The sequence below is a fragment of the Pavona decussata genome, unplaced genomic scaffold, assembly GCF_977016875.1.
Source record: "Pavona decussata unplaced genomic scaffold, jaPavDecu1.1 SCAFFOLD_223, whole genome shotgun sequence".
Lineage (NCBI taxonomy): Eukaryota > Metazoa > Cnidaria > Anthozoa > Scleractinia > Agariciidae > Pavona > Pavona decussata.
In genome coordinates, this window is record NW_028145628.1 from 1,918,478 (window position 1) to 1,939,183 (window position 20,706).

At 42.0% G+C, this 20,706-nt stretch overlaps 2 protein-coding genes across 2 annotated transcripts in view; both read right to left on the reverse strand.

Moving 5' to 3' along the window:
* The window catches only part of LOC146459084 (uncharacterized), a 275,459-nt gene that overhangs the window by 170,960 nt on the left and 83,793 nt on the right, over window positions 1-20,706 (reverse strand). The window lies entirely within an intron of this gene.
* LOC146459094 (uncharacterized) lies at window positions 17,325-19,636 on the reverse strand. The gene is made up of 2 exons (XM_085089910.1): window positions 18,577-19,636; window positions 17,325-18,219 (listed from the first exon to the last, which is right to left on the reverse strand). The coding sequence occupies exons 1-2, from the start codon at window positions 19,492-19,494 to the stop codon at window positions 17,542-17,544; spliced, it is 1,596 nt and encodes a 531-aa protein (XP_084946036.1). The 5' UTR covers window positions 19,495-19,636; the 3' UTR covers window positions 17,325-17,541.

Below are 20,706 nucleotides of genomic sequence, written 5' to 3' on the forward strand. Positions count from 1 at the left end.
CTATTTGCGCCTGGTTGATGCTGATGGTAACGTTCACTGTCCACTCGTCATTGGAAAATCACGTTTGGCTCCTTTGAAGGCAATTACCATTCCTCGGTTAGAGTTGTCCGCTGCCGTTGTGTCCGTTAAGCTGGACAGCATGATTCGGAGAGAACTGGACCTGCCTATTGGAGAGAGCGTATTCTGGAGCGACTCGACATCGGTTATCCAGATGATCCAGAACCAGACAAAGAGATTCCAAACTTTCGTAGGAAATCGTTTGTCGGTTATCCACGATGGCTCGAGTCCTGGTCAGTGGAGATACGTGGATTCAAGGTCAAATCCCGCCGATGACGTTTCAAGAGCTTCAACCGCGGAACAGTTAATCTAGAATGAACGGTGGTTGAATGGTCCTGCCTTCTTGTGGAGCTCTGAAGACAAGTGGCCTTCGCGTATTACAGTGGCGGAGCTCTCGGATGAACACCCGGAAGTGAAGCAGGAGACTCAAACATTTATGACTTCGCATCGGAACGCTTTAAGTCCACTTATTGAACATTATTCATCGTGGGATCGACTAAAGAGAGGAGTTGCCTGGTTACTGAGATACAAGTGTTTCCTTCTCAGCAAGTTAAATGCAGCGAAGGCAGATTGTCGGCCACACATCGTTGGAGAAGAGCTTTCCTTGGAAGAGATTGTTAGAGCTGAAAGGGAGATTATAGCAAGCGTGCAGCAAGAAACCTTTAGAGATCATTTTACTCAGGGGTCAAAGTCAAGAAGCCCTCTTCACAAGCTCTGCCCAGTGACAATAGACGGAGTCTTGTGCGTTGGAGGTCGTCCGAGAAATGCTCCTATCACAGAAGATGCTAAGCACCCGATCCTCTTGCCAAAGAAACATCACGTGACAGATCTTATCGTGAGGAAATACCATGAAGAGTTAGCTCATGCTGGCAGAGAGCACGTGTTGGCCTCCGTAAGGCTGAAATTCTGGATTATCAAGGGACAAGTAGCTGTGCGACGTATGTTAAGAGATTGCTTCAAATGCCGAAGAAGAAATGCGCCTACTGGGGAGCAAAGGATGGCAAATTTACCTTTGGAGCGCGTTACGCCTGACCGTCCACCCTTTACGTTCGTGGGCGTCGACTATTTTGGTCCAATGCTCGTGAAACAGAGGCGAAGTCATGTGAAACGATATGGTTGTTTGTTTACCTGTTTGGCCTCAAGAGCCGTTCATATTGAGATCGCCCATTCTCTGGATACGGATTCTTTCATAGACGCCCTTCGGAGATTCATCGCAAGACGAGGTAGACCAGAGGTGATGCGAAGTGATAATGGTACTAATTTCCATGGTGGTGAACGTGAGCTGCGAGATGTACTCTCAGAGTGGAATCAGCAGAGGTTAACTAGTTTCATGTCCCAACAAGAGATCAAGTGGTTCTTCAATCCACCTACTGCTTCTCACATGGGCGGTGTCTGGGAAAGGATTGTACAATCAGTGAAGAAGATCCTCAAAGCCTTGGTGTCAGAGCAAATTGTCAATGATGAATCACTTCTTACCATGATGGCTGAAACCGAGTCTATTCTGAATTCTCGTCCGTTAGCACCAAATCCTGACGACCCAGCAGATGCAGAGCCCTTGACCCCCAACCATTTGTTGTTGCTGAGGCCAAACAAGCCAATGCCAACCGGAATCTTTTCTAAACAGGATCAGTAAGGCCAGCGTCGTTGGCGACAAATCCAGTATCTTGCTAATATTTTCTGGAAGCGCTGGCTGGCAGAATATCTGTCCACCTTGCAGAAACGTCATAAATGGAGTTCCATAAGGCGCCATTTGAGGGAAGACGACTTGGTTCTGATCGTAATGGAGAACTCCCCTCGAGGTCAATGGCCTTTAGGACGTGTTGTGGAAGTTTATCAAGCCAAGGATGGTTATGTGCGATCAGCGAAGATTAAGACCAGAACCGGTTTTCTGACCAGACCAATCACTAAGCTGTGCTTCTTGGAGAATACTGTCCTGTCCGCATGAATCTTAGAGTTAAATAAACTGTTCTTCTGAACTCGTTTATTTGGGGCCGGAATGTTGCGGACTGTTATTTACTGCGTGACATTCTTCTACAACTTTGTTTGTTTCGCATCCGTGTTTTCACTTGTGTGTAGAGCTTTTCGTTATTTTGCGTCCCTTAGGGACTAATTAGTACAAATATATATATATGCAAGCGCAGGAAATTTAGTCGTTAGTTTTCACAGTCATTTCAGTTTGATGCTGTAATTTTCGGTTCAAGTTGTGAACGTGTTTCCCGCTTGCCAGAACAAACATTTGCGAACCTCTTTCGTTCTGTTAAAAAGTGTTAAAGGAGTGTTCGGAATAAACAACTGGTAATCACGAGGGTTCGTCGTTTACCGTTCTTGTCTGTTATCCCTCACTGGGGGTAAGTCATTCTTACGTTTGGGGGTTAGTTTTCTTGTGTTTAAGGGTTAGTCATTCATACGTTTGGAGGTTAGTTTTCTTACGTTTGGGGGCTAGCGATTCTTACGTTTGTGGGGTAGTGTTCTTACGTTTATTAGTTAGGGATTCTTACGTTTTGCGGTTCTTTTCTTGCGTTTGAGGGTTAGGGATTTTTATGTTTGGTGGTTCTTTTCTTACGTTTGGGGGTTAGGGATTCTTAAGTTGAAGGGTTAGGGATTCTTACGTTTATGGTTTAGTTTTTTTACGTGTGGCGGTTAGGGATTCTTACGTTTGGGGGTTAGTTTTCTTACGTTGGGGGTTTAGAGATTCTTACGTTTGGGGTTTGTTTTTTTTACAGTTGGAAGTTAGGGATTCTTACGTTTGGAGGTTAGTGTTCTTACGTTTGTTGGTTAGGGATTCTTACTTTTAGGGGTTAAGGGATTCTTACGTGTGGGGGTTAGTTTTCTGACGTTAAGTTGTTAGGGATTCTTACGTGGGGAGGTTAGTTTTCTGATGTTAAGGGGTTAGGGATTCTTACGTTTGGGGATTAGCTTTCTTACGTTTAGAAGTTAGGGATTCTTACGTTTGGGGGTTAGTTTTCTTACGTTTTTGGGTAAAGGATACTTACGTTTGGGGGTTACATTTCTTACGTTTGGAGGATAGGGATTGTTACATTTGGGGTTAGTTTTATTACGTTTGGGGGTTAGTTTCCTTCCGTTTGGGGGTTAGGGATTTTTACGTTTGTGGGTTAGTTTTCTTACGGTCCGGGATTAGGGATTCTTACGTTTGGAGGTTAATTTTCTTACGTTTCGGGGCTAGCGATTCCTACGTTTAGGGGGTTAAAGACCCGTTCAGGGGTTAAAGATTCTTAAATTGGGGGTTAGTTATCTTACGTGTAGGGGTTAAGGATTTTTACGTTTGGGGGAAGGGATTCTTAGTTTTGGGGGTTAGTTTTCTAACGTTTGCGGGTAAGTCTTTCTTACGTTTGGGGTTTAGTTTTCTTGTGTTTAGGGGTTAGTCATTCGTACGTTTGGGGCTTAGTTTTCTTACGTTTGGGGGTTAGTCATTCTTATGTTGGGGGTTAGGGTTTTTTACATTTGAGGAATAGTTTTCTTTTTTTTGTAGGTTAAGGATTCTTACGTTTGGGTTTTAGTTTTCTTACGTTTGGGAGTTAGAAATTTTTACGTTTGGTGGTTAGTTTTCTTACGTTTGGGGGTAAGGGATTCTTACGTTTGCTGGTTAAGGATTCTTACGTTTAGAGGATAGGGATTGTTACTTTTGGGGTTTAGTTTCATTACGTTTGGGGGTTAGGGATTCTTACGTTTCGGGGTTAGTTTTCTTACGTTTGTTGGTTAGGGATTCTTACGTTTGCGGGTTAGGGATTCTTACATTTGGGGGTTACTTTTCTTACATTTAGGGGTTAGGGATTCTTACGTTTGTGGGTTAGGGATTCTTACGTTTAGGGGTTAGTTTTGTTACGTTTGGGAGTTAGGGATTTTTACGTTTGGTGGTTAGTCATTCATACGTTTAGGGTTTAGTTTTCTTACGTTTGGGGGTTAAGGATTATTACGTTCGTGGGTTAGTTTTCTTACATTTGGAGGATGGGGATTGTTACATTTGGGGTTAGTTTTATTACGTTTTGGGGTTAGTTATCTTAAGTTTGGAGGTTAAGGATTTTTGTGTTTAGGGGTTAGTCATTCGTACGTTTGGGGCTTAGTTTTCTTACGTTTGGGCTAGCGATTCTTATGTTTGGGGGTTAGAGATTCTTGCGTTTGCGGGTTAGTTTTGTTACGTTTTGGGGTTAGTTTTCTTACGTTGCGGAAATAGGGATTCTTACGTGTGAGCGTTAGTCATTCTTACGTTTGGGGGTTAGTTTTTTTTATGTTTGGGAGTTAGTCATTCTTACGTTTGGGAGTTAAGGATTCCTACGTGTGGGGGTTAGTATTCTTACGTATTACAGTTAGGGATTCTTTCGTTTGGGGTTAAGAATTTTTACGTTCGGGGGTTAGTTTTCTTAACTTTTGGGTTTCCGGATTCTTTTGTTTGGGGGTTAGTTCTCTTACCTTTGGGGGATAGGGATTCCTACAGTTAGGGCTTATTTTTTTTACGTTTGGGGGTAAGTAAGTCATTTTAAAATTTGGGAGTTTTTTATATTACGTTAGCAGGTTAGTCATTTATACGTTTGGGGGCTAGGGATTCGTACGTTTCGTGGTTAGTTTTCTTACGTTTGGGGGTTAGTCATTCTTATGTTGGGGGTTAGGGTTTTTTACATTTGAGGAATAGTTTTCTTTTTTTCGGAGGTTAGGGATTCTTACGTTTGGGTTTTAGTTTTCTTACGTTTGGGAGTTAGGGATTTTTACGTTTGGTGGTTAGTTTTCTTACGTTTGGGGGTTAGGGATTCTTACGTTTGCTAGTCAAGGATTCTTACGTTTGGAGGATAGAGATTGTTACTTTTGGAGTTTAGTTTCATTACGTTTGGGGGTTAGGGATTCTTACGTTTGGGGGTTAGTTTTCTTACGTTTTGGGGTAGGGATTCTTACGTTTGTGGGTTAGTGTTCTTATGTTTGTTGGTTAGGGATTCTTACATTTGGGGGTTACTTTTCTTACATTTAGGGTTAGGGATTCTTACGTTTGTGGGTTAGGGATTCTTACGTTTAGGGGTTAGTTTTCTTACGTTTGGGAGTTAGGGATTTTTACGTTTGGTGGTTAGTTTTCTTTCGTTTGGGGGTTATGGATTCTTACGTTTGCTGGTTAAGGATTCTTACGTTTGGAGGATAGGGATTGTTACTTTTGGGGTTTAGTTTCATTACGTTTGGGGCTTAGTTTTCTTACGTTTTGGGGCTAGGGATTCTTACGTTTGGGGGTTAGTGTTCTTACGTTTATTAGTAAGGGATTCTGACGTTTTGCGGTTCTTTTCTTGCGTTTGGAGGTTAGGCATTTTTATGTTTGGTGGCTCTTTTTTTACGTTTGGGGGCTAAAGGATTCTTACGTTGAGGGTTAGGGATTCTTACGTGGGGAGGTTAGTTTTCTGATGTTAAGGGGTTAGGGATTCTTACGTTTGGGGATTAGCTTTCTTACGTTTAGAAGTTAGGGATTCTTACGTTTGGGGGTTAGTTTTTTTACGTTTTGGGGTTAGTTTTCTTACGTTTGGGTGTTAGTTTTCTTACTTTTCGAAGTTAGTTTTCTTACGTTTGGGGGTTAGTCATTCTTACGTTTGGGGCTTGGTCTTCTTACGTTTGGAAGTTAGTTTTCTTACGTTTAAGGGTTAGTCAGGCTTACGTTTTAGTGTTAGTTTGCTTACGTTTGGGGGTTAGTCATTCTAAAGTTTGGGAGTTAGATTTCTTACACTTGGGGGTTAGTGAGTCTTACGTTTGAGGGTTAGTCATTCTAACGTTTAGGGGTCAATCAGTTTTACGTTTGGGGGTTGTAAGTTTTCTTACATTTGGCGTTAGTGATTCTCACGTTTGGGGGTTAATCAGTCTTACGTTCGGGGATTGGACAGTCTTACGTTTGGGGGTTAGTTTTCTTACGTTTGGGGGCTAGTTTTTTCAAGTTTGGGAATTAGGGATTGTTACGTTTTGGGGGTAGTTTTTTTAAGTTTGGGGGTTAATTTATGTACGTTTGGGGGTTAGGGATTCTTACGTTCTGGGGTTAGTTTTCTTAAGTTTGCGGGTTAATCATTCGTAAGTTTGAGGGTTAGTCAGTCTTAAATTTGGGGTTTAGTTTTCTTACGTTTCGGGATTAGTTTCCTTTCGTTTTGGGGTTAGTCATTCTTACGTTTTGGGGTTAGTCATTCTTACGTTTGGGGGTTAGTCATTCTTACGTTTCGGGGTTAGTTTTCTTAAGTTTTGAGGTTAGTCATTCTTATGTTTGGCAATTAGTCATTCTTACATGGGGGGTTAGTCGGTTTTACGTTTGGAGGTTAGTTTTCTTACGTTTGGGGGTTAGTCAGTCTTACGTTTTTAGGTTAGTTTGCTTACTTTTGGGGGTTTCTCAGTCGTTAGTCAGTCTTACGTTTCGAAGTTAGATTTCTTACATTTGAGAGTTAGTGATTCTTACGTTTGGGGGTTAGTCATTCTCCCGTTTTGGGGTTAGTTTTTATACGTTTGAGGGTTAGCCAGTCTTACGTTTGGGGGTTAGTTTTCTAACGTTTGGGGGTTAGTTTTCTTAGGCTTGGGCGTTAGTTTTCTTACGTTTAAGGGTTAGTCAGTGTTACGTTTGGAGGTTAGTTTTCTTACGTTTGGGCGTTAGTTTTCTTACGTTTGGGGGTTAGTTTTCTTACGTTTAAGGGTTAGTCAGTGTAACGTTTGGGGGTTAGTTTTCTTACGTTTAGGGGTTAGTCAATGTTACGTTTAGGGATTACCTTTTTACGTTTAGGAGTTAGTCAGTGTTACGTTTAAGGGTTAGTTTTGTTACGTTTGGAAGTTAGTCAGTGTTACGTTTTGGGGGTTAGTTTTCTTACGTTTGGAGATTAGTTTTCTTACGTTTAGAGGTTAGTCAGTGTTACGTTTGCGGGTTAGTTTTCTTACGTTTAAGGGTTAGTTTTCTTACGTTTGGGGGTTAGTTTTCTTACGTTTAGGGGTTAATCAGTGTTACGTTTGAGGGTTAGTTTTTTTACGTTTGGGGGTTAGTCAGTGTTACGTCTGGGGGTTAGTTTTCTTACGTTTAAGAGTTAGTGCTTGGACGCTTGAGGGTTAGTTTTCTTACTTTTAGGGGTTAGTCAGTCTTACGTTTAAGGGTTAGTTTTCTTACGTTCGGGGGTTAGTCAGTCTTAGGTTTGGGGTTTATATTTCTTACGTTTTCGGGGTTAGTCAGTGTTACGATTGGGGATTACTTTTCTTACGTTTAAGGGTTAGTCAGTGTTACGTTAGGGGGTTAATTTTCTTACGTTTGAGGGTTAGTTTTTTTACGTTTGGGGGTTAGTCAGTGTTACCTTTTGGGGTTAGTCAGTGTTAAGTTTAAGGGTTAGTTTTCTTACGTTTGGGGGTTTGTCAGTATTACGTTTTGGGGTTAGTTTTCTCACTTTTGGGGGTTAGTCAGTCTTACGTTTGGGGGTTAGTTTTCTTACGTTTGGGGGTTAGTCAGTGTTACGTTTTTCGGTTAGTTTTCTTACGTTTGGGGGTTAGTCAGTGTTACGTTTAAAGGTTAGTTTTCTTACGTTTGGGGGTTAGTCAGTGTTACGTTTGGGAATTAGTTTTCTTACCTTTGGTGGTTAGTGTTCTTACGTTTGGGGGTTAGTCAGTGTTACGTTTGGGGGTTAGTTTTCTTACGTTTGGGTGTTAGTGAGTGGTACGTTTAAAGGTTAGTTTTCTTACGTTTGGGGATTAGTCAGTGTTACGTTTGGGGGTTGGTTTTCTTACCTTTAAGGGTTAGTTTTCTTACGTTTGGGGGTTAATCAGTCTTACGTTTGGGGGTTTATATTTCTTACGTTGTGGGGGTTTGTCATTCTTACGTTTAGAGGTTAGTGAGTTTTACGTTTTGGGGTTAGTTTTCTTACGTTTGGGGGTTAGTTTTCGTACGTTTTGGGGTTAGTTTTCCTACGTTTGGGGGTTAGTCTTTCTTACGTTTAGAGGTTGGTCAGTTTTACGCTTTAGGGTTAGTTAGTGTTATGTTTAAGGGTAAGTTTTCTTACGTTTCGGGGTTTGTCACTATTACGTTAGGGGGTTAGTTTTCTTTCGTTTGGGGATTAGTCAGTGTTACGTTCGGGGGTTAGTTTTCTTACCTTTAAAGGTTCGTTTTCTTACGTTTCGAGGTTTGTCAATATTACGTAACGGGGTTAGTTTTCTTTCGTTTGGGGATTAGTCAGTGTTACGTTCGGGGGTTAGTTTTCTTACGTTTAGGGGCTAGTCATTGCTACCTTTAAGGTTAGTTCTCTTACCTTTGGGGGTTAGTCAGTGTTACGTTTAAGGATTAGTTTTCTTACGTTTGGGGGTTTGTCACTTTTGCGTTAGGGGGTTAGTTTTCTTTCGTTTGGGGATTAGTCAGTGTTACAGTCGCGGGTTAGTTTTCTTACGTTTGGGGGTTAGTCAGTGTTACGTTTAAAGGTTATTTTTCTTACCTTTTTCGGTTAGTCAGTGTTACGTTTGGGGGTTAGTTTTCTTACGGTTAGTTGTTAGTCAGTGTTACGTTAGGGCGTTAGTTTTTTTACGTTTGGGGGTTAGTTTTCTTACGTTTGGGGGTTAGTCAGTGTTACGATTGGGGGTTAGTTTTCTTACGTTTAGGGGTTAGTCAGTGTTACGTTAGGGGGTTAGTTTTCTTACCTTTGGAGGTTAGTTTTCTTACTTTTAGGGGTTAGTCAGTGTTACGTTTGGGGGTTAGTTTTCTCACGTTTGGGGGTTACTCAGTGTTACGTTTAAGGGTTAGTTTTATTACCTTTTTGGGTTAGTCAGTGTTACGTTTGGGGGTTAGTTTTCTTACGGTTAGGGGTTAGTCAGTGTTACGTTAGGGGGTTATATTTTTTACGTTTGGGGGTTAGTTTTCCTACGTTCGGGGGTTAGTCAGTGTTGCGATTGGGGGTTAGTTTTCTTACGTTTGGGGGTTAGTCCGTTCTACGTTTAGGGTTAGTTTTCTTACGTTTCGGGGTTAGTCAGTGTTACGTTTAAGGGTTATTTTTCTTACCTTTTTGGGTTAGTCAGTGTTACGTTTGGGGGTTAGTTTTTTTACGTTTGGGGGTTAATTTTCTAACGTTCGGGGGTTAGTCAGTGTTACGATTGAGGGTTAGTCTTCTTACGTTTAGGGGTTAGTCAGTGTTACGTTAGGGGGTTAGTTTTCTTACCTTTGGAGGTTAGTTTTCTTACGTTTAGGGGTTAGTCAGTGTTACGTTTGGGGGTTAGTTTTCTTACGTTTGGGGGTTAGTCAGTGTTACGTTTAAAGGTTAATTTTCTTACGTTTGGGGGTTAGTCAGTGTTACGTTTAAGGGTTAGTTTTCTTACGTTTGGGGGTTAGTTTTCTTACGTTTGGAGGTTAATCAGTCTTACGTTTGGGAGTTAGTCAGTGTTACGTTAGGGGGTTAGTTTTTTTACGTTTGGGGGTTAGTTTTCTTACGTTCGGGGGTTAGTCAGTGTTACGATTGGGGGTTAGTTTTCTTATCTTTGGAGGTTAGTTTTCTTACGTTTAGGGGTTAGTCAGTGTTACGTTTGGGGGTTAGTTTTCTTACGTTTGGGGGTTAGTCAGTGTTACTTTTAAGGGTTAGTTTTCTTACGTTTGGGGGTTTGTCAATATTACGTTAGGGGGTTAGTTTTGTTTCGTTTGGGGATTAGTCAGTGTTACGTTCGGGGGTTAGTTTTCTTACGTTTGGGGGTTAGTCATTGCTACCTTTAAGGTTAGTTCTCTTACCTTTGGGGGTTAGTCAGTGTTACGTTTAAGGGTTAGTTTTCTTACGTTTGGGGGTTTGTCACTTTTGCGTTAGGGGGTTAGTTTTCTTTGGTTTGGGGATTAGTCAGTGTTACGTTCGGGGGTTAGTTTTCTTACGTTCGGGGGTTAGTCAGTGCTAAGTTCAGGGTTAGTTTTCTCACGTTTGAGGGTTAGTTTTCTTACGGTTGGGGGTTAGCCAGTGTTACGTTTAAGGGTTATTTTTCTTACCTTTTTGGGTTAGTCAGTGTTACGTTTGGGGGTTAGTTTTCTTACGGTTAGTTGTTAGTCAGTGTTACGTTAGGGGGTTTGTTTTTTTACGTTTGGGGGTTAGTTTTCTTACGTTTGGGGGTTAGTCAGTGTTTTGATTGGGGATTAGTTTTCTTACGTTTAGGGGTTAGTCAGTGTTACGTTAGGGGGTTAGTTTTCTTCCTTTGGAGGTTAGTTTTCTTACTTTTAGGGGTTAGTCAGTGTTACGTTTGGGGGTTAGTTTTCTTACGTTTTGGGTTTAGTCAGTGTTACGTTTAAGGGTTAGTTTTCTTACGTTTGGAGGTTAATCAGTGTTACGTTTGGGAGTTAGTCAGTGTGACGTTAGAGGGTTAGTTTTTTTACGTTTGGGGGTTAGTTTTCTTACGTTCGGGGGTTAGTCAGTGTTACGTTTAAGGGTTAGTTTTCTTACCCTTTTGGGTTAGTCAGTGTTACGTTTGGGGGTTAGGTTTCTTACGTTTGGGGGTTAGTCAGTGTTACGTTTAAGGGTTAGTTTTCTTACGTTTGGGGGTTAGTTTTCTTACGTTTGGAGGTTAATCAGTCTTACGTTTGGGAGTTAGTCAGTGTTACGTTAGGGGGTTAGTTTTTTTACGTTTGGGGGTTAGTTTTCTTACGTTCGGGGGTTAGTCAGTGTTACGATTGGGGGTTAGTTTTCTTATCTTTGGAGGTTAGTTTTCTTACGTTTAGGGGTTAGTCAGTGTTACGTTTGGGGGTTAGTTTTCTTACGTTTGGGGGTTAGTCAGTGTTACTTTTAAGGGTTAGTTTTCTTACGTTTGGGGGTTTGTCAATATTACGTTAGGGGGTTAGTTTTGTTTCGTTTGGGGATTAGTCAGTGTTACGTTCGGGGGTTAGTTTTCTTACGTTTGGGGGTTAGTCATTGCTACCTTTAAGGTTAGTTCTCTTACCTTTGGGGGTTAGTCAGTGTTACGTTTAAGGGTTAGTTTTCTTACGTTTGGGGGTTTGTCACTTTTGCGTTAGGGGGTTAGTTTTCTTTGGTTTGGGGATTAGTCAGTGTTACGTTCGGGGGTTAGTTTTCTTACGTTCGGGGGTTAGTCAGTGCTAAGTTCAGGGTTAGTTTTCTCACGTTTGAGGGTTAGTTTTCTTACGGTTGGGGGTTAGCCAGTGTTACGTTTAAGGGTTATTTTTCTTACCTTTTTGGGTTAGTCAGTGTTACGTTTGGGGGTTAGTTTTCTTACGGTTAGTTGTTAGTCAGTGTTACGTTAGGGGGTTTGTTTTTTTACGTTTGGGGGTTAGTTTTCTTACGTTTGGGGGTTAGTCAGTGTTTTGATTGGGGATTAGTTTTCTTACGTTTAGGGGTTAGTCAGTGTTACGTTAGGGGGTTAGTTTTCTTCCTTTGGAGGTTAGTTTTCTTACTTTTAGGGGTTAGTCAGTGTTACGTTTGGGGGTTAGTTTTCTTACGTTTTGGGTTTAGTCAGTGTTACGTTTAAGGGTTAGTTTTCTTATGTTTGGAGGTTAATCAGTGTTACGTTTGGGAGTTAGTCAGTGTGACGTTAGAGGGTTAGTTTTTTTACGTTTGGGGGTTAGTTTTCTTACGTTCGGGGGTTAGTCAGTGTTACGTTTAAGGGTTAGTTTTCTTACCCTTTTGGGTTAGTCAGTGTTACGTTTGGGGGTTAGGTTTCTTACGTTTGGGGGTTAGTCAGTGTTACGTTTAAGGGTTAGTTTTCTTACCTTTTTGGGTTAGTCAGTGTTACGTTTGGGGGTTAGTTTTCTTACGGTTAGGGGTTAGTCAGTGTTTCGTTAGGGGGTTAGTTTTTTTTACGTTTGGGGGTTAGTTTTCTTACGTTCGGGGGTTAGTCAGTGTTGCGATTGGGGGTTAGTTTTCTTACGTTTGGGGGTTAGTCCGTTCTACGTTTAGGGTTAGTTTTCTTACGTTTCGGGGTTAGTCAGTGTTACGTTTAAGGGTTATTTTTCTTACCTTTTTGGGTTAGTCAGTGTTACGTTTGGGGGTTAGTTTTCTTACGGTTAGGGGTTAGTCAGTGTTACGTTAGGGGGTTAGTTTTCTTACCTTTGGAGGTTAGTTTTCTTACTTTTAGGGGTTAGTCAGTGTTACGTTTGGGGGTTAGTTTTCTTACGTTTTGGGGTTAGTCAGTGTTACGTTTAAGAGTTAGTTTTCTTACGTTTGGGGGTTAGTTTTCTTACATTTGGAGGTTAATCAGTGTTACGTTTGGGAGTTAGTCAGTGTTACGTTTAAGGGTTATTTTTCTTACCTTTTTGGGTTAGTCAGTGTTACGTTTGGGGGTTAGTGTTTTTACGTTTGGGGGTTAATTTTCTAACGTTCGGGGGTTAGTCAGTGTTACGATTGAGGGTTAGTCTTCTTACTTTTAGGGGTTAGTCAGTGTTACGTTAGGGGGTTAGTTTTCTTACCTTTGGAGGTTAGTTTTCTTACGTTTAGGGGTTAGTCAGTGTTACGTTTGGGGGTTAGTTTTCTTACGTTTGGGGGTTAGTCAGTGTTACGTTTAAAGGTTAATTTTCTATTTTTTGGGGTTAGTCAGTGTTAAGTTTAAGGGTTAGTTTTCTTACGTTTGGGGGTTAGTTTTCTTATGTTTGTAGGTTAATCAGTCTTACGTTTGGGAGTTAGTCAGTGTTACGTTAGGGGGTTAGTTTTTTTACGTTTGGGGGTTAGTTTTCTTACGTTCGGGGGTTAGTCAGTGTTACGATTGGGGGTTAGTTTTCTTACGTTTAAGGGTTAGTCAGTGTTACGTTAGGGGGCTAGTTTTCTTATCTTTGGAGGTTAGTTTTCTTACGTTTAGGGGTTAGTCAGTGTTACGTTTGGGGGTTAGTTTTCTTACGTTTGGGGGTTAGTCCGTTCTACGTTTAGGGTTAGTTTTCTTACGTTTCGGGGTTAGTCAGTGTTACGTTTAAGGATTATTTTTCTTACCTTTTTGCGTTAGTCAGTGTTACGTTTGGGGGTTAGTTTTTTTACGTTTGGGGGTTAATTTTCTAACGTTCGGGGGTTAGTCAGTGTTACGATTGAGGGTTAGTCTTCTTACGGTTAGGGGTTAGTCAGTGTTACGTTAGGGGGTTAGTTTTTTTACGGTTAGGGGTTAGTCAGTGTTACGTTAGGGGGTTAGTTTTCTTACCTTTGGAGGTTAGTTTTCTTACTTTTAGGGGTTAGTCAGTGTTACGTTTGGGGGTTAGTTTTCTTACGTTTTGGGGTTAGTCAGTGTTACGTTAGGGGGTTAGTTTTTTTACGTTTGGGGGTTAGTTTTCTTACGTTCGGGGGTTAGTCAGTGTTGCGATTGGGGGTTAGTTTTCTTTCGTTTGGGGGTTAGTCCGTTCTACGTTTAGGGTTAGTTTTCTTACGTTTCGGGGTTAGTCAGTGTTACGTTTAAGGGTTATTTTTCTTACCTTTTTGCGTTAGTCAGTGTTACGTTTGGGGGTTAGTTTTTTTACGTTTGGGGGTTAATTTTCTAACGTTCGGAGGTTAGTCAGTGTTACGATTGAGGGTTAGTCTTCTTACGGTTAGGGGTTAGTCAGTGTTACGTTAGGGGGTTAGTTTTTTTACGTTTGGGGGTTATTTTTCTTACGTTCGGGGGTTAGTCAGTGTTACGATTGGGGGTTAGTTTTCTTACGTTTAAGGGTTAGTCAGTGTTACGTTAGGGGGTTAGTTTTCTTATCTTTGGAGGTTAGTTTTCTTACGTTTAGGGGTTAGTCAGTGTTACGTTTGGGGGTTAGTTTTCTTACGTTTGGGGGTTAGTCAGTGTTACTTTTAAGGGTTAGTTTTCTTACGTTTGGGGGTTTGTCACTGTTACGTTAGGGGGTTAGTTTTCTTTCGTTTGGGGATTAGTCAGTGTTACGTTCAGGGGTTAGTTTTCTTACGTTTGGGGGTTAGTCATTGCTACCTTTAAGGTTAGTTCTCTTACCTTTGGGGGTTAGTCAGTGTTACGTTTAAGCGTTAGTCTTCTTACGTTTGGGGGTTTGTCACTTTTGCGTTAGGGGGTTAGTTTTCTTTGGTTTGGGGATTAGTCAGTGTTACGTTCGGGGGTTAGTTTTCTTACGTTCGGGGGTTAGTCAGTGCTAAGTTCAGGGTTAGTTTTCTCACGTTTGAGGGTTAGTTTTCTTACGGTTGGGGGTTAGCCAGTGTTACGTTTAAGGGTTATTTTTCTTACCTTTTTGGGTTAGTCAGTGTTACGTTTGGGGGTTAGTTTTCTTACGGTTAGTTGTTAGTCAGTGTTACGTTAGGGGGTTTGTTTTTTTACGTTTGGGGGTTAGTTTTCTTACGTTTGGGGGTTAGTCAGTGTTTTGATTGGGGGTTAGTTTTCTTACGTTTAGGTGTTAGTCAGTGTTACGTTAGGGGGTTAGTTTTCTTACCTTTGGAGGTTAGTTTTCTTGCGTTTAGGGGTTAGTCAGTGTTACGTGTGGGGGTTAGTTTTCTTACGTTTTGGGTTTAGTCAGTGTTACGTTTAAGGGTTAGTTTTCTTACGTTTGGGGGTTAGTTTTCTTACATTTGGAGGTTAATCAGTGTTACGTTTGGGAGTTAGTTAGTGTGACGTTAGAGGGTTAGTTTTTTTACGTTTGGGGGTTAGTTTTCTTACGTTCGGGGGTTAGTCAGTGTTACGTTTAAGGGTTAGTTTTCTTACCCTTTTGGGTTAGTCAGTGTTACGTTTGGGGGTTAGGTTTCTTACGTTTGGGGGTTAGTCAGTGTTACGTTTAAGTGTTAGTTTTCTTACCTTTTTGGGTTAGTCAGTGTTACGTTTGGGGGTTAGTTTTCTTACGGTTAGGGGTTAGTCAGTGTTTCGTTAGGGGGTTAGTTTTTTTACGTTTGGGGGTTAGTTTTCTTACGTTCGGGGGTTAGTCAGTGTTGCGATTGGGGGTTAGTTTTCTTACGTTTGGGGGTTAGTCCGTTCTACGTTTAGGGTTAGTTTTCTTACGTTTCGGGGTTAGTCAGTGTTACGTTTAAGGGTTATTTTTCTTACCTTTTTGGGTTAGTCAGTGTTACGTTTGGGGGTTAGTTTTCTTACGGTTAGGAGTTAGTCAGTGTTACGTTAGGGGGTTAGTTGTTTTACGTTTGGGGGTTAGTTTTCTTACGTTTGGGGGTTAGTCAGTGTTACGTTTAAAGGTTAATTTTCTTACGTTTGGGGGTTAGTCAGTGTTACGTTTAAGGGTTAGTTTTCTTACGTTTGGGGGTTAGTTTTCTTCCGTTTGGAGGTTAATCAGTCTTACGTTTGGGAGTTAGTCAGTGTTACGTTAGGGGGTTAGTTTTTTTACGTTTGGGGGTTAGTTTTCTCACGTTCGGGGGTTAGTCAGTGTTACGATTGGGGGTTAGTTTTCTTACGTTTAAGTGTTAGTCAGTGTTACGTTAGGGGGTTAGTTTTCTTATCTTTGGAGGTTAGTTTTCTTACGTTTAGGGGTTAGTCAGTGTTACGTTTGGGGGTTAGTTTTCTTACGTTTGGGGGTTAGTCAGTGTTACGTTCAAGGGTTAGTTTTCTTACGTTTGGGGGTTTGTCTCTGTTACGTTAGTGGGTTAGTTTTCTTTCGTTTGGGGATTAGTCAGTGTTACGTTCGGGGGTTAGTTTTCTTACGTTTGGGGGTTAGTCATTGCTACTTTTAAGGTTAGTTCTCTAACGTTTGGGAGTTAGTCAGTGTTACGTTAGAGGGTTAGTTTTTTTACGTTTGGGGGTTAGTTTTCTTACGTTCGGGGGTTAGTCAGTGTTTCGTTTAAGGGTTAGTTTTCTTACCTTTTTGGGTTAGTTAGTGTTACGTTTGGGGGTTAGTTTTCTTACGGTTAGGGGTTAGTCAGTGTTACGTTAGGGGGTTAGTTTTCTTACCTTTTTGGGTTAGTCAGTGTTACGTTTAAGGGTTAGTTTTCTTACGTTTGGGGGCTAGTTTTCTTACGTTTGGAGGTTAATCAGTCTTACGTTTGGGAGTTAGTCAGTGTTACGTTAGGGGGTTAGTTTTTTTACGTTTGGGGGTTAGTTTTCTTACGTTGGGGGTTAGTCAGTGTTACGATTGGGGGTTAGTTTTCTTACGTTTAAGGGTTAGTCAGTGTTACGTTAGGGGGTTAGTTTTCTTATCTTTTGAGGTTAGTTTTCTTACGTTTAGGGGTTAGTTAGTGTTACGTTTGGGGGTTAGTTTTCTTACGTTTGGGGGTTAGTCAGTGTTACGTTTAATGGTTAGTTTTCTTACGTCTGGGGGTTTGTCACTGTTACTTTAGGGGGTTAGTTTTCTTTCGTTTGGGGATTAGTCAGTGTTACGTTCGGGGGTTAGTCATTGCTACATTTAGAGTTATTTCTCTTACTTTTGGGGGTTAGTCAGTGTTACTTTTAAGGGTTAGTTTCCTTACGTTTGGGGGTTAGTCAGTGTTACGTTTAAGGGTTATTTTTCTTACCTTTTTGGGTTAGTCAGTGTTACGTTTGGGGGTTAGTTTTCTTACGGTTAGGGGTTAGTCAGTGTTACGTTAGGGGTTTAGTTTTTTTACGTTTGGGGGCTAGTTTTCTTACGTTTGGGGGTTAGTTAGTGTTATGATTGGGGGTTAGTTTTCTTACGTTTAGGGGTTAGTCAGTGTTACGTTAGGGGGTTAGTTTTCTTACCTTTGGAGGTTAATTTTTTTTTACGTTTAGGGCCTAGTTAGTGTTACGTTTGGGGGTTAGTTTTCTTACGTTTTGGGGTTAGTCAGTGTTATGTTTAAAGGTTAATTTTGTTACGTTTGGGGGTTAGTTTTCTTACGTTTGGGGGTTGGTCAGTGTTACGTTTAAGGGTTAGTTTTCTTACGTTTGGGGGTTAGTTTTCTTACGTTTGGAGGTTAATCAGTGTTACGTTTGGGAGTTAGTCAGTGTTACGTTAGGGGGTTAGTTTTTTTACGTTTGAGGGTTAGTTTTCTCATGTTTTGGGGTTAGTCATTGTTACGTTTAAGAGGTAGTTTTCTAACGTTTGTGGGGTTAGTAAGTGTTACGTTTAGGGGTTAGTTTTCTTACGTTTGGGGGTTAGTCAGTGTTACGTTAGGAGGTTAGTTTTCTTACGTTTGGGGGATAGTCAGTTTTACGTTTGTGGGTTAGTTTTCTTACGTTTAAGGGTTAGTCAGTTTTACGTTAGGGGGTTAGTGTTTTTTACGTTTGGAGGTTATTTTTCTTACGTTTAGGGGTTAGTCAGTGTTACGTTTGGGGGTTAGTTTTTTTACGTTTAAAGGATAGTCAGTCTTACCTTTGGGGGTTAGTTTTCTTACGTTTAGGGGTTAGTCAGTGTTGGTTCCAATTGACCGTTTATTCTTTTTCTAGATGAAAATACAATACATGTACTTTAAAAAACCTTGTGGTCTCATAAAAGGACCAAAAAACGTGTTTCTCCATCGAAGAGGTCATGTGACCCAAAAACCAAAAAACCAATTTCATGTAAAACGCTTAAAGTATCCTTCACATTATTCTCATTCTTCTCGATGGGCCAGTGGCTCATCGAACTAATAACGTTATACTTAATGTTCTCAGTGTTCCTTAGTATGGTTCAAAGTACTCTCAATGTTTTTAATGCTCATAACGTTAGTGTTTTCAGTGTTTATCTTGTCTCCTGACTGCTGCGTCCTCTGCGGCACATTCTAAGGGACAAATCCTGGCGATTGGTCTGACCAAGGCATTACGACCCACTCGCACTTTCACCGCTCGAACATGCCCGTCCTTTCCAGGATAAACCTCCTGGACTCTACCCAGGGGCCAATGTCCACGAGGCGTGTCTGGGGCAATCACTAGAACAACATCATTGACCTGGATGTCTTTCTGTTCCCTCTGCCACTTTGTCCTACGGTTGAGTGTTGGTAGCCATTCTCGAAGCCAGCTTTGCCAGAAATGCCGCACCAGCTCTTGCAGACGTCTCCAACGCTTTCGTGGGCTAAATTGGCTACTGTCAACTGTTTCGGGAGCAAACTGACCCCCCACTTGTCCGAACAAGAAGTGATTAGGGGTAAGTGGTACATCATCTAAGGGGTTTGCTGACTGGTACGTTAACGGCCTGGAGTTAATAAGAGCTTCAGCACCCGTCAAGGCAGTCGTCAGTTCCTCGTCTGTAACATCTGCACTCCCCAGTATTGCATATGCTGCTCTTTTGGCCGCTTTAATCATTGTCTCATGGACCCCACCAAAATGGGGAGCCAGAGGGGGGTTAAAGTTCCACTTTACACCTCTATTTGCAACCGAACTCACAATCTTGTCTTGGTCCAGTTGTGCAACTAGCTCCCTCAGCTCTCGCTCCGCTCCAACAAAATTACTCCGGTTGTCAGAAATCATCTCCTCTGGTAGACCTCTTCGATTTGTCATACGGAAGAATGCATTCAAGAAGGAATCTGTGTCCAACCCGTATGCCATCTCTAGGTGAACAGCTCGTGACAGCAAGCAAGTAAATAAGCATAGGTAACGCTTGGTTCTCCTCTTGCCCCTTCCTTGTACGGTCACAAATGGTCCTGCAAAGTCGACTGCTGTTCGGGCGAACGCTCGCAAGGGCAATTTCAGTCGGATCTTTGGTAGAGGGGCCATTATCTGCTTTGCGGCCTTTGCTTTCCTTCGTTGGCATTCGCAGCATTCTCTTTCGACCTCACGAATCTCTTCTCTTGCCTGCATGATCCAAACTCGGGGCGACAGCAATGACAGCGTGTGATTGGTTCCCGCTGAGTGGTTGCTTCCCTCATGAAACGATTTCACAATCAACCTTGTCACCGAATTCTTCCTTGGTAGAATGACAGGGAACCTTGCATCAAATGGCAAATAGTCAGCATAGCGTAGTCTGCCATCCGATCGAAGTAGGCCATCTTCGTCCAGGACTGGCTTCAAACTCAATAGCTTGCTGTTTGATGGAAGAGCCTTCTGTTTTACCAGTGCCTTGTAATCTTCATGAAATGCTTCCTGTTGTGCTTTCTTGATGATTTCGATTTCCGCATCTGCGATTTCCTGGCAACCCAGCTCCCCGTGACTTCTCTCATTGATATGTATCCTGCAGTTGTTCACAAATCGCCCAACCCATGCTCTAACTCTCACTAGTTTTCTCCAACTTGAAAATCTGCTTGGCTGTAAAAGGGAAGGTGTCTCTGGCATCAAAGCAAACAGAGTTGATTCTTGCACTGGCTCTCCAGACGTCTTCATTTTCTTCCGCACTTCCATTGCTGCTTCGGGACTTGGATCAGTCTTTGTCTTTGGCCACGTTTCTTGGTCCTTGCTCAGAAAAGTCGGTCCCCGCCACCACATCTCATTTTGTTTCAATTCAGCAACTGCAGCTCCTCTAGTCGGAAGATCAGCTGGATTCTCTCGGGTGCTCACATAGCGCCACTGATTAGGATTACTTGAATCATGTATCTCCCCAATCCGATTTGCCACGAATGGCTTGAAGCTCCGACTGCGACCTCGTATCCACCACAAGACGTTCATGCTGTCGCTCCAAAATGTCAGTTGGTTCCTGTCAAACTTGAGTACCCTTGCTATAGACAGAGCCAATCTCAGTCCCAAGACGGCTCCCATTAGTTCGAGCCTTGGAATACTTGTTGCTGACAAGGGTGCTACCCGTGTTTTAGAGGCCACTAAGCTGGTCGAGACTGTGCCATCCTTGTAAAGGTATCTTGCATATGTCGCCGCTCCATATGCATCAGCTGACGCATCAGTAAAGGTGTGTAGGGTTACTGCCTCAACATCTACGATCTAATTGCAAACAACGGGGAACTTTAACATCTGATAACTCTCCAAGCTCCTCAAACCACCTTTTTGCTCTTCTAGCTTGGCTTTGGTCTAGTAGGTCATCCCAGTCCAATCCAGAGGTCCACATCTCTTGAAGAAGTATCTTTGCTCTAATCACGTAAGGCGCTAGGAATCCTATGGGATCAAACAACATGGCTATTCTGCGCAGAAAGTTCCGCTTGGTTAAGGGATAGTCATCCTCAGGTGGGTTGGCTCTGTAAGTAAAAACATCTTCTTTGGCGAGCCACAACACGCCAAGTGTCTTTACCGAAGGCAAATTTCCTCTGTCTAAATCAACTTCAGCAGCTCTGTATCCTTCTGGAATCTTCTCAAGTACTCGCTCGGAGTTTGAAAGCCATTTCCTTGCGTGCATACCGGCTGACCCCCACAGTTTTGACAATTGGTCATACAGTTCTAAGCATTCCTCGTCACTAGATGCAGAGTCCATACTATCATCCATGTATGTTGACTCCAAGATCGTTTCAGTAGCTTTCGGGTACTGTTCCTTGCTTTCCATTGCGTGCTTCTGCGAAACAAACTGTGCTTGATAGGGGCACGAATTGACACCAAAGACCAAGCTGTTAAATTGGTACTTTTCGGGAGGCCTTGACTGATCCAAATCTCTCCACAAGAAGCGATGAAAAGGTCTACTCGACGGCTCCATCCCAATTCGCAAATACATCTCAGCAATGTCGCAAACGAGGGCAACCGGGAATCTCCGAAAACGAAGCAGCACATCAAAGACATCACGTTGAAGCTTGGGCCCTTGATAAATAACATCATTCAATGATACACCATTACATTTTGCAGAAGCATCGAAAACCACACGAGTCTTAGTAGTCGTCTTCTCTGGTCTCACAATTGCGAAGTGAGGGAGGTACCAGGCTTTCTCATCCTTTTCGGACGGCGACACCTTGGAGATATAGCCTTTCTTTAAGTACTCAGTGATGACATTAGACTATGCTCCAGACAACTGTGGATCCTTCAAGAGCCCTTTCT